Source organism: Bombus pyrosoma, linkage group LG8, assembly GCF_014825855.1.
Source record: "Bombus pyrosoma isolate SC7728 linkage group LG8, ASM1482585v1, whole genome shotgun sequence".
Taxonomy (NCBI): Eukaryota; Metazoa; Arthropoda; class Insecta; order Hymenoptera; family Apidae; genus Bombus; species Bombus pyrosoma.
In genome coordinates, this window is record NC_057777.1 from 250,918 (window position 1) to 264,218 (window position 13,301).

A 13,301-nucleotide genomic window follows, 5' to 3' on the forward strand; every position below is an offset into this window, starting at 1 on the left:
AAATAATTTTGTATAATATAAGAAGAAGAAGAAGAAGAAGAAGAAGAAGAAGAATTCCAGATTTTTATACTTTTCTGCATGCGATAAGATACAAATACTTCCAAGTAATGAAATGTGCCGGTTTAAGCGGCACGCGTTGTGGCACGGGTGAATAAATAATCCATATAACGAGGTGCAACACACCTATACGGACGTTCTCCTGAGTGCGTTCTCATATGTGTGGTTACGGAACTGCTTTGCGAAAATCTCCGATCGCATACTGGACATCGAAATGGTTTTTCTCCCGAATGAGTTCTAGCATGGGCAGTTAAATTCGCGGCTTGACTAAATGCCTTGGAGCACGCGTGACACCTAAAAAATGTAAATCTTGAGACATTTTGTAAATATAAAATAATATTAGTAAAATTATCGCATGAAAGAATCTGAATTCTACGGTTTCATAGGAAGATTTACTATAGTGGAAAAAATATTTTTATTTTTCATACGGAGGGTTAAATTTTGTTATGCCCAATAGCGATTATTGGTAGCAGTAACGAGCTTTTGTCAGTTTGTAATTGGATCGTTCTATTGAAAATTGAAGTACTGGAATTGCGACGAACGATTTATAGGAAGAACGACTGTAAGTATTTTGTCTAAAGAATTTGTGAACTAATTGTATTTAAATTTAAAACAAAGAAGAAAAAAAAATGGTAATCTCGTTAAGCATGTGTCGTTTTCGATTCGATTCGATTTTGATACGATGAAAGTTTTGAACCTAACCTAAAGTAATGATGGGAACGATACTGTCGCGAATACTGTTCAAACAACAGAAGTAAATATTTATGGTCTAAAGTATTTTTGATAACATTGATTGGAATAAATATTTTATCAATATTTGAAAGTATCTATGAAGTTGTAGAATTTAGTTGAACTTTTTACATCGACTCTATCAACCCTGCAACTAGATAATAACATAATATTGTACACTTTCAGATGATTTTCACTGTAATATTTACTGGATTTAAATTGTTCCATCTGTGATTATCCATCCATGATCGACGAAACAACATAAAGAACAGTATAATGCCGGCATAGTGACGATAGTGAATCTTTGTACAATGATAAGTAAAATTTCCAACGTGCAGAATATCTCGTTTAATCGGTATTGTTTCGAGAGGTTCTCTTATAATAAATTTCTAATTACTATTGTAAATCATTGAACGGAATAAAACGAACAAGCTTTATCGATCGAACGTTATCGAGCGATAAGCGAAGCGGGTTCATCACTAACCTAAACGGTTTCTCCCCAGAGTGCGTTCTAAGATGCGTCTTGAGGGTGCTGGGTCGCGCATACGACTTGCCGCAAATTCGGCATAGGTTAGGTCTGCCATTGTCGTCGGGTGTGACTGGGTTCCCGGTGGCGCCTATGCACAGAGCATGCTCACTGGACAATTGCAGTCTGGAATGGCCGTGCGCTGGGGGATGAGAATGAGGATGGGTACTGGTGCCGATCAGACTATTGGCCGGGGGTTGATTCACCCTTGCCTGCTGCTCCACAGGATTATACTGCTGGGCGGGACTTAACAGGGGTTCCACGCCCCACGCCGACGAATAGCTTTGCTCGTACCTACGCACACAACCGTGAATTTCAGAATAACTCGGCTTTTACACCCTCTTAGATGCGCACCCTCTCCGTCGAGCAAAATGGCGATGGGCTGTCTGGTTTGTCGAAGAGAAATGGTTACGAGCTACTTAACAAAAAGTATATCGAAACGGTGAGATGAAATTGTATTTTTGAAAAAATACTGTCGGAAAGGGTCGAATGATCGAACGGCTGCCTTGGTCAAGTGAATTTTGTTGTAGTATAAGTAGTTTAAGGGATTTTGATGTATCAAATTCTCATTATAGAAACATTTCTACGTTGTAGGAATTTTCCAGGTAATAATAGGTAATAATACGAATTGGACGATAATCATATGAACTAGATGTTTAATAAGAGAGTACCTTTCCTATTTCTTGTATTTATTTTGTTATTTTTAATAGTTTGATCATCTTAAATTGCTATATAATGAAACTTGTTGAATTGTTTAAATCGTTGTGTTATGCGAGTTTCTGTGTTTGTGGTTTTCTAAGCAAATAGTAAAAAGCTTTATAAAACAATCGCATCCTTTATATCGCAACAATTTCAAAGTTCACGTAATTTAGAAGAATAGAGAGTATCGGTTCACCTTACAATTCTTATGGCTTCCAATAATAAAAGCGTCGATTTCTATCAAACAGTCGCGCTACGAATACGATTCGATGCAGAAGATATTCGTACTCGCCGCTCTATTTCTAGCCAACGAAAAATATTCCAACAAGATAAAATGTTAACGAATACTATTTCATAACGATTATTCTCCAAATTCTACGATCCCTTTCATACGAAAAAATAGCAATATTTTATAAAGTCTTATTTCACGATTTAAACAAGTATTTAAAATATTACTATTCTTATATATCTATATCAGATTGAATATTTTCGTTGAAACGAATTTTGAAACTCATTTTCTCTCAAGGATATTGAACATCAATAGACACCGATATTACATGTTTTAAGGATTTTAGATAAACTTACAAACGACATTTAAATTTTATATGAAACATTAAAGAAAGGAGAATGATAAAAAAATTGTGCAGATCGAGCTCCTTCCGATACTTGAAGTTTTAATTTTTAATTATAATCTTTTAACTATTCTTAATTAAGAAACTGGTATCGTAATTAACTCTAATTGTATTTTATATCTTACATTATGACGTAGAGACGATGCGAATGAAATAACAGTTTTATTTATTAATATCATAGTGAAAGACATTCAATTTGTACTAAATGTTGGCAGATGTCCTAACAGTTGGACCGGCAGTGTGTAAGGAGAAAGTGATAGATTAGAAATTAGAAACTAGAACGATCATGATTTCGAAACGTAGACATTCAAGATCTATTTTGAAACTGAAGAGCAGTGTTTTTATCAGTCGTAAATAAAATAAAATTTGTCTAGTCGCACATTAAAATGCATTAAAATACGTTAAAATACAAATAAAATAATACTCACCCAGAGTGCATGTTCATGTTCATGGTCATATTCATAGAAACGTTAACAGACATGGCTGGTGTGGACGCGTAATGCGTGGGTGGGACAGGTGGGCCAAGATTTTGAGTATAATCTTGAGAATAATGATGAGTGGATCCTGCCGTGGAGTAGTATCCGCCGGTAGGACTTCCAGGATGGACCACCGCATGTTTTAACGATAGTAACACGTCCGCGACACCTTCCCCGTTCGCGTTGCTCGTTCTCGGCGCACATTCTCCTCTGGTGCAACCCCAACTGCAAGGACACTTAAAAATTACAAGGTATATCGAATACAACGTTACAGTCGTTTTTACGCTGCATGCCACTCTATATTCCTTTTTCTGTTTCTAGTCTCGCGTCCATCGTTACGTTCATCGTTAATCCCGCTAATGTAAAAGCTAATGTAATGTAATGTAAAAGCTACTTGCTCGTACACTTATTTTCGAACGGAACGTCTTTTTTTTTTTATTAGGTTCCATGTCTGATTTCGTAAGTATCAGATTTTTCTAATCATATAAAAGTACATATTACTGTATGATACGTTAATTGTTACAGTTGGATCTAACTAGCTAGTATTATAAATCCAATAATAAACGTACTAGCGTGCTAATAGTTTCTGTAGTCACTGTCACATTTTTCGAACAGAGGAGAACGAATTGAACGTAAAAGCTAAAGTCGATTATCCTGATTAGCAAGTTTTCCAATTATTCGGTTTTAGATTATCGTGTATTTAGATAACGCGTTGAATTTATCGATTGAGAAATCAAAATCTTCGTTTAATGTGAAATATATAATAGAAAACGCGTTGTATAGATGAGAAGGTGCACGAAAGTTTTGCAACTATTATGGTCGTTGTGCAACCTGGTTGGCAAGCAAGGCTATTACATCTAGAGCGTCTGCCAGATAACGAATTCAGATAAAATTTGTTGCCTATTGGATGTGAAACGCTGTAAATATCGAAGAACGAGGAGAGTGAGAAAGCTGTGGTTTTTGAAAAAGGCAATATTAAATTTCACTTACGTTACTTATCTACATTCACAGAACGATTATTATTTATTCCGATTTTTATCATTTTACTTACCGACTTCCTCTAATGGCATCAAATGAGATATAGCAAAAGTTTACGGAAACTAGGAAGAATTTATTGCTAAAAAGGATGGCAAGTTCTTCGAGAAAGCGAATACGAAATTAAATATACGAGATAATTAAATTAAGATATTATCGAAAAAAAAAGACTCTATTAAAATAAAAACATATACATTACAAGAATTTGAAATTTTCTTAATCTTGGCTACAAACTATCCAAACGATTCAATATTTCTATTATTTTCTTTTTCTTTTTTTCTCTCTCTTTCTCTCTCTCTCTCTCTCTCTCTCTGCTTTCGTTGTTTGTTAATATCAAATCTGTTTCGAACGAAATATTCGGATATGACAGCGTTGAATTTAAATATTTTGATTTTGAATAGTTTGATTATTTTTACCGATCCGGTAAACCGGTTCACTCTTCAGTGCCGTGTATGCAACGATCGATTCTAAGTGGAAACGTCTAACATTAGTCAGACCAGGACGCATGGCGATTCACCTAGGAATTTTAAACAACTGATATTTTACGAAATAATCGCAAAGATTAAGAGTAGAGAATTGTACAAAGGGCGCAGAGGAAAATCATAATAAATCGGATTTTACGTTTCTTACACGGAGGCAATTTTGAAACACGCCGCACTGTAAATCAAGCCTAAATAGTCGAAGTTATCCTTCCGTTTGGATTCGCAGTTGAATGTATGTTTTGAAATACTTCAAAAATACCTATTGCCGTGATTGAACAGCAGATTTTCGTACATTTATGGGAAATAACATTTTATACATTTATGGGGGAAAACACACACAGCATGCACATAACGTGTAATAATATTACTTGTGCTCAAATGTAGATAAATATTGGCTGTTTCGCCTCTTTTCTGTTTCGAAAGCTGTGCAACTTTGATCGAAGAACAAACACGGAAAAGCAAATTAAATTGATTCAATGTACGTATAATTTAAAGAGATCGTCGAATCTAGTTACTCTGGCTTCGACAGATGTTTAAAAGACCAAAGAACGTTCTAATAAAATCTCTAACGAAAGGTCAAAACGATGAATCATTGTTGCATTTCTTTTTTTTTTTTTTCAGATATAAGAAATTCGTTAACGATTCGTTAACAGTGGAAGAGTACAATTTGCTGAAAAACGAGTGAAAGAAGGCGGCGGCAAATTTTTTACCAAACTTGTTACGTATTCGATACATTGTTTTAGCGTATTTATATTTGTAATACGAGCAGCGGTATGTTTATAATACAGCGAAATGTACGCGCGATAGGAAATAAATGTTGCAAGGCGAACACGTTAAGTGGACAAATTTCTAGAAATTGGAGCGAAAAAGGTGGAATAACGAACGGAACGAGGAGAGATTTTCTTGCCACTTACTTGTAGGTTGCCGAGCATGGACTGAAGAGACCGGGAGGTAACGGGTCCAGGTCCAGCGGTGGCAATGGAAAACCAGCCATATCGTCGACCCAGAAGCTCGCCCCAAACTCGCTGACTACTTGGTTCTGTCCGGAATTTTGAATGTGTTGCGTTTGATCACCGCCGATGTCTTGCGGAGAATTTTGCAGATCCTGTAGACGAAGCGTGCCCTGCAGTGCACCCAGAGTCTCTTCGTTTTGATTATCCGTTAAGGTGTCTTCGGTGGACAGGACACCAAGAGACCCGGTGCACAGGCCGGAAGGTATGGTGGCCTCGATACTTCCTACCGAACCTACGGATAGAAGAGACGTTACAATGGAACGTTCGATTAAATCGAACAGGAAGACGGCGCTATTTGAAGAAATAAGTCCGAATCTCGTAGATCGTCCGGCGATTTGGATTTAAGCGAAATGGCAAGCTAATTTTTCAAACTTGCTAATTTTTTAAACACGGAGTTTATTACGAAACGATCTAGCGATATCGTTTCTGTCGTTTACTCGTTTCTATACGTAAGTATATCGATATTGGAAAATATGGCTAATAAAAAATTGTCTAGCTTGATTATTTTGCAGTTTGAAGAGAGATTATGAGAGATATTATAAGAGAGAATACGAGAGATATCGAGTAACTCTTAATCGTCAAAATTCTTCTGCCGAAACGTTCGGTCAAGATTCACGGATAATTCACAGAAAGATAAACGATAAGCTATCCTGTAACGCCTGAGAAGGAATATCTAAAAATCAGACGCAGGGAGGAACTTTGAAAGAAAACACAGAATGCTGGTCGCATAAACAAGAACGAAGAATTACGCGATGAAAGATGTTGGTAAAGTCACTTGGTAAAATCGTAGGTAACTGCTAAGATATTTGTGTTTCGTAAGAAGAAGGAAAGAAGAAGGTCGCATCGGTTCCTTCGAGTCTCGAGTCTCGTGTCTCGTATACGATATATAGTAGTGAAAATTAATTCGCAGTCAGGGACACTGTGGCTCACCTGTGCCAAGGGTGTACGGCGGTTCGGAGGTGTTCACCGTGTGATGATTCTGCAGAAACTCCATCTCTGCGAAATTTCTGGTCGTAGCCGCCCTTAGAGACACCCCCTTCCCCCGCCTCTCTCGACAAAATACACGGACGGATTGCCTCCTCTCTGTAGAGACGTGGTCCAGCCCCTCTGGTCTCCCTAGCAACCGCACATTGCTCCATGAGTATGACCGATTTCTTTATCAATATTTTTCGCGATATTTCCACCGTCACCGCCGCCGCCGCCGCCGCCGCCACCGCCACCGCCACCGCCGCCGCCACTTTCTTAATTTGCCGATAAAATATCGCGAAAAAATATTCGTCGATATTTTCTTTTCGATACTTATCTCTATAATTCGCTCTATCGTTCGTTCTGTAATTCGCGTTCGAACGTTCGTTCCTTATTTCGGTATTTTCTTTCTTCCGTTTTATATTTTATAAAATTCTCATCCAGTTTGTTCGAGATAACGCGTAGCGCGAGAGAATTTAGAGAATTTAGAGAATTTAGTGATTTTCTTTTGGAAGATGATCAGTTTCGAAACGATACGACGTGGATATCGTTGACGCGGTACCAAGCAACGGCACGGAACGATAGACGAAATATTCGAAGGCTGTTTTCGAAAATTTCGCGTTTACGCGTTACAGGCATATTCGAGGCTCGATGTTTTAGAAATCGCGGATCGATGAACGAATATATTTTCTCGTTTTTTAGCAATCGCATCGATCGCGTTTCCAGCGTTTTTCCAGTTTCTTTGAATGCGCGCGAAATTATTTAAGAGATCGTAGTACTCCGTAACGTAACTTTATGACGCGATTGTTTGAGAAAGCATAGGAGATAATAAAAAATGAGCGAAAATTCATGAATGACTTTTTATGAATGGCTGAAAGGAAAATGCACGTGCATATGGACCGAGCTTATAGAAGTACCTTTATGGCTTGGAAGACCTGCCGGTTTCCTCTAAAGGCTTCTGCAGAAAATCTGCCAGATATTTTCATTCATAGCCTGAAAACCATGTGCATGTTGCCACGTGATTCGGTTCTCCATATCCAGCGATTCGAACGATCATCGATCGTTGATCGATGCGGTAAATTTGCGTTTCGTCGATTCTCTCGGCGCGAGAAAATGGCCTACCGTTTTCTTCGCTTCGAAGCTCGTCCTTTTACCCGCTTCCGCTTGCACGATTAACAATTATCAACTACCAACTATCTATTAACTACCGACAAGTATCACGAGTCAGTATTCGTTACACGATGTATTTAAGATCGGCGGAAAGATTTTTCAAACTCTTCGTTTAAAACACTGTTTTCCGACTTTGAAACAACTCAAACTCGCTCGCACGGTTAACAATTTCCAAGCCTAACAGGTATACGGTACTTGTTCCGTCCGTTCGACGCGATGATCTGCATCTGAGTCATCGCTTTTGCACGATTCACACGGAACGAAAAATCAACGTAAACACGTGGTCGTCTCGCACAACTGCTCGATAGAAAACAACGCGCATCCTTCCATCGCTGGACAAAGTTCTCTTCTGAAAGACGCGCCGAGTCTCTTCTATCTCGGTAGAACCGTACGTAGGCAATCTCTCGAATCGTTATTCACCTCTATCCCCTCGTGATCGAATTTTCAGTCTGATCTTGAAACACAGAGAAGACATAGCCGCACTGTTACGCACTGTTCCTCCTTTAGCGTGTAAGAGCGCACTCGCAACGTTGACAAAATGAATTACAAACTACATCGTAAGTTAACTGGAATCGCGTTCGAACTCGGTTGTCGATGTATATCGGAGTTTACAACGATGTGTATTAAAGTTGCAGCCAGCGTGAATCTCGAGGTAGCAGCAAGGAGAAGAAGAGGAAGACGAAGAAGAAGAAAAAGAGGGAGAAGCGTCGAGGGATGGTATCGTGCGCTGCTGCCATGCTGCCACGATGGCTCGTCAACGTGTCTTGGCTAACTAGGGATCTACCACCTACTATCACCCACTCTCACCCCTTATTCACTCTGACTACTACTTTGACCCCACTCCATCATGGGCCGGCCTTTTCGTCGCTCTCTTTTTTCCTCCACCACGCCTCACTTTCTTCCACGCACCTAACATACTGCTCTTCCACGTGTGTCTACCCCTACCCTCGAGCAACGTTAACCTTTCGTCTATGCTTGCATTCGGCAAGGTGTTCGCTAAGGAGATTCGCAGCACTTTTCGATTTCGTCCGCGTTTAAACGCAGGCCCACGCGTTTTTTATTCGACGATGTTTGCCCGTCCAGTGCGACGTTCGAGTTCGTTGTTGATGGAATTTTCATTGTTTCCATTTCCAAACGATGATCGAGCGTCTCGCTTCGCTCGGTGATTCGCGTTGCCAGCGGACCACGGATTTTTATGTATAATATTTACGAACAGTTCGAACGATCCGCCGGATTTTCCTTCGATTCGTTATCGGTGATAGAGGATCGAAGCGGCTACTCGCAACGGTAAAAGATCGAGGTGGACTATTAAACGCGTTGGTTCGTTTCACAAAGAAACGATAAAAGAATCGAAATAATAACGGATAAAATTCTATCTGTTACAAGGTAGAAGAAGGATGCGCGGAAAGAATAGAGGGGCAAGTGGCGCGAGAGTGTCCACGGGCGTGTAAAACGTGAGACGTTGGAGTACACGGGTTGGCCGTCGTCGATGTCGACGACACGGGATACTAATGGTTCGTTCGGCGATCGGTGATCGGTGATCGGTGATCGGTGATCGGGGCCCTCCTTCGAGTCTGGTTCGCCTCTACTACACCGGTATCCCCGTTGCCAGGGCGGGACGGGGAACTAGGATATTATTTTCTTCAGATACCATTACCACGCCGATCACGGTGGTCCTGCCTCGCAGACGAGTGGCCTCGATACCCTCGAGATCACTGGCTTGTAATGCCTTCCCTTTCGTCGATTATTGACCAGTGAACGGTGAGCTCGGCTGCCAAACACTCCGAGGCTACCTATTCCACTTGTGACCCAGCTACGGGGCCACCCTTTGCGACCGCGCGCTCCCATGCCCGCTTTGCCAAACCGTTTCTCCTCGTACTCTGGCTTTACGTACGGATATCGTTCGTTAAACGGCCAGCCTGCTTTGCAAGCCCGTCGAAAGTCAAAAGTCAAAAGTTTTCCTTACCGTGCGATTGGTATCACGGTTTATTCTTCTTGTATATCGTTTCTGCAAACGGCAACTTTTCCTTCTTCCTTCCGGTATCTTGCTTAAATCCTACACTCGCAAAGATTACGTCGAATCTCGCCAACATAATCGTTCTTCGGTGCAGCAAGTTTTTTTTTTACCCCTTTATTCGTTAACCTATTAAGCGAGCTCGAAGAACGAACGAAATTTGCTAGTTCGTCGTCGTCGTCGTCGTCGTTCGCCACGCTTTATGCGCTTGGTCGAAATCGTTGCCCCGTTCTTGCGAAAAGTCCGCCAGGCTTTGCACAGATCGGGACAACGCGAGTGCGAAACCTGTGGTTTAATTAGGCGTACGCGTTTAGCCGTGCACGTTTATTTGCACGTTAAATTCACGTAACTCGATACCAGCTTTAACATCGAGTTTAAATACCAAGCCTCTGTATATCGTTATTGAATCGTCACTTTTATCGATTACGTGTAAACGCGTTAGAACGTACAATTGTATCGTTTCGCGCAACAAAGATTTTCAGATTTTCGTAAAAGCAACGAATAAAGTAATAGTCTTTCGTAGCGTTTGCAATATTTCTTTCAAATTTAATATTGTATTTCTGTGATTCTTGTAACTCTATCGCTACATAACATAAACATAAAACCGCTACGATAGGAAGGTAAACTAAACTAAACATAGGGGTAAGGTCTGAATGGAAGAAATTGTAAATTGGGCATAACTAGATTAATCGTTTTCAAGCTGGAAGAGAAGAAGCGCGGTGAAGCTTTGCGATGAAAAAGCGATGAAAGTTGGATGGAACGTTGGACGATAGTTGGACGGTAGACGATGGAGATTGGAAAAAACGTAAAGTGGCCGGTGGCTGGAAACGTGGTCTCTCACGAGGCCGGGCGCATCCGACTATCGAATGTCTCGACGTAATCGCGACCGTCAGGCCGGACACCTGACTACTGTAGTTCCGATGTGGACGCAGGAAGAGGAAGTCGACCGCATGGCACCGACCGTTCTGGCGTCCACCGTGTGTCGTCAACGCGAACCGTCCAGTACCGAGGTCTGCGTAGTTTTCGATTCGTTGTAACTCTACGTACGTCGCTGCGCGTCGCTTACCTGTATTATCGCCGATCAACCTGTAACGCGAAAACCGTTTCACCGCGTTTATAATAAATACGCTTTTATTAAAAAGAAACTGATCCGTATGGAAGAGCAATCGGTAGAATACACCTAGCTGCGTGTCGTACCGTTGAAACAGCTACGAACGAAATAAGAGCGTAACGCGATTAACGTTTATTCGTTTGAAAAGTTTCACGTCCGACGCTGGAAAACGTTAAAAGCGAGAAATCGACGAACCAGCGACGCTTCTCCGCTTGATCGCTAACGCAACGGTATAAATGTACGAAACGGTTTGTACGATGAAACCTTTCGCCGAAGGAGAAGGCGAAAAGATACGGAGGAAGGATTTATAAAATTGAAAAACACGAAAACGCCAGAACCCCGATACAGGCGGAGAGAGAGAGAGAGAGAGAGAGAGAGAGAGAGAGAGAGAGAAGAGGGGGGAAGAGGGGAAAGCGAGAAAGAAAAAAAAACGGCCAGAGGGTGTAAGAAGGACGGGAATAGAGGGTCGCGTAGAAGAACTGGCAGTACGCCGAGTGCACACCCTGGGTATTGGCTTACGTTTCCAACCGATTGGGCCCGTGGTATTTACGCAGGACCCCGTAGAAAACCGGACCCCGCCCCTTCGTCTCTGTCGATGGTAACGCGCGATTCCACGCAGCAACTGTAACGTTCTTCGCCCGCCGGTTAGACCCGACAGGGTGGTGCGCGACGATCGTGAACGATGGTGCGAGTCGCGCGCGAGATGATCGTACGGATTTAATCGTTTAAGCGTGTGAGACCAACTAGTTGCCTCTTGTATCGCGATACAGACCAAAAGATTTGGTTTTCGCGGCAAAGTTCTCCAATTTTCGGATCGTAGTTGATCGTCACGAATATATATATATATATATATATATATATATATATATGTATGTATGTATGTATGTATGTATAGGTGTTGTTGGAAACGACGAAAGCTCGCAACTTTTCTGCGAAGCTCGAATCTAGAAAATGAAAGATAAACGTTTTGGGGACGTTTTGTAGGTAAAGGTTCGATCGTATCGTAAGAGCCGACGCTTAACCGCGATGCGCGACCACAAAATTTGCACGAAACGTTTACACCCAATTTCCCGATCTCGAATCATCGATTCAGAGGCAGAGATAGAGCCCGTGGCATAGCGTCTATGGCAACGAGAATCGGTCGGTCTTCCTACCCTCTTCGAGGGAGCATCGCAGCCAACCACACACCTGTGTTTGCTCGCACCTGAAATCAAACAGACGATTACATTACCGGGATCGTTCTACCGGCACGAACGGAAAGAAACAGACACGCGTCCTACGTATGCCGATCCGCCTTAATCGCGTGCGCACGTTAGGCGACTACGCATCCGCTGTCGCTCGCCGCTTATCTCGCCGGGTGCTCGTTTCTTAAATACTTTCGACAAATATAATCGCGTAAAGGGATTCGTAGGTACGTTCATTCTCGTGGAAACGCATCTCGTTGACGCTCAGTTTCTCCTTTTCATCTGCAAAATGAAGCGATACAGGTTCTTTTACCTGAAATTTACTCTTAACTCGCTGCTAGTTACTCGATTATTCGATCATGGCAGAGTTAAACGTATCCGAGTTCGCATCTTTCCGAGCAAAAGTTCCTCGAAATTCGACTTCTTATATTCGCCAATGAAATTTTGCGTATTTTCTATCTTCTATCTTCGTGCTACGGTGGCTAACGTGGCGCGTCAAAGTACAGCGTATCGTAATCAGCGGTGTAGGTCGACACAAGAGCGGGAAACCGGCGTGTTCATCGCCGTCCATTCAAAGTTGAATGATTAACCCTCGTGACGAGATGACAGTGACGGTATTGTTCGCGATCAAAAGTTCCTCCCACTGGTACCCATCTCCCTTTGCCAAAGTGATTGCGCATCGGATAATCTCCACCGTTAGGATAAACCCAGCTTTCAACGATCGAGATGTTACTAAATACGTCACGGCTGCTTAATTACATTTGCGGCGAACCACCTCTCGCGGCTGCACCAGCTTCCACATACCGTACAACCGTAACACGGTATTCCAAGACAACGTATCGCGACGTTTTTGCACATCTTTCCTATCCGATATCCTACGTACATCGTGGAAAATTAATTTCCAAGTTTCATCGCCACCGTAACGAGACGCCGCTGTCGTGATTACGTCATCGGTGAAATTTTAAACGCATCCGAAAGCGTGCATAGCAATTACCGGATACTTGTTGTTGCAAGTATATACGCTTTGCAGACGCTTTGCCAAAGCGTTCGAAGTTTGCTCGATCGTTTATGACATCTTGTCGTCTATGTTGTCTGCGCTTTTTCGATTCCAGTCATTGCACGATCACCGATAGCCGTACACGTACGATGGTCGGCTGAAGATTTGCAAACGTGGGCGCCTCTTTGGTCGTCGGAAATCCCATCGGAT

General features: G+C 41.8%; 1 protein-coding gene across 1 annotated transcript in view; it reads right to left on the reverse strand.

Moving 5' to 3' along the window:
• Window positions 1–8,574, reverse strand: part of LOC122570225 (protein glass-like) — a 12,753-nt gene extending 4,179 nt beyond the window's left edge. The window contains exons 1-6 of the mRNA XM_043732285.1: window positions 7,533–8,574; window positions 6,580–6,765; window positions 5,551–5,881; window positions 3,072–3,344; window positions 1,271–1,606; window positions 184–351 (exon numbers count right to left, since the gene is read on the reverse strand). Of these exons, the coding sequence (XP_043588220.1) occupies window positions 184–351; window positions 1,271–1,606; window positions 3,072–3,344; window positions 5,551–5,881; window positions 6,580–6,643 (1,172 nt within the window). The 5' untranslated portion in view covers window positions 6,644–6,765; window positions 7,533–8,574. The remainder of the gene's footprint in view (window positions 1–183; window positions 352–1,270; window positions 1,607–3,071; window positions 3,345–5,550; window positions 5,882–6,579; window positions 6,766–7,532) is intronic.
• Window positions 8,575–13,301: the final 4,727 nt, after the last annotated feature.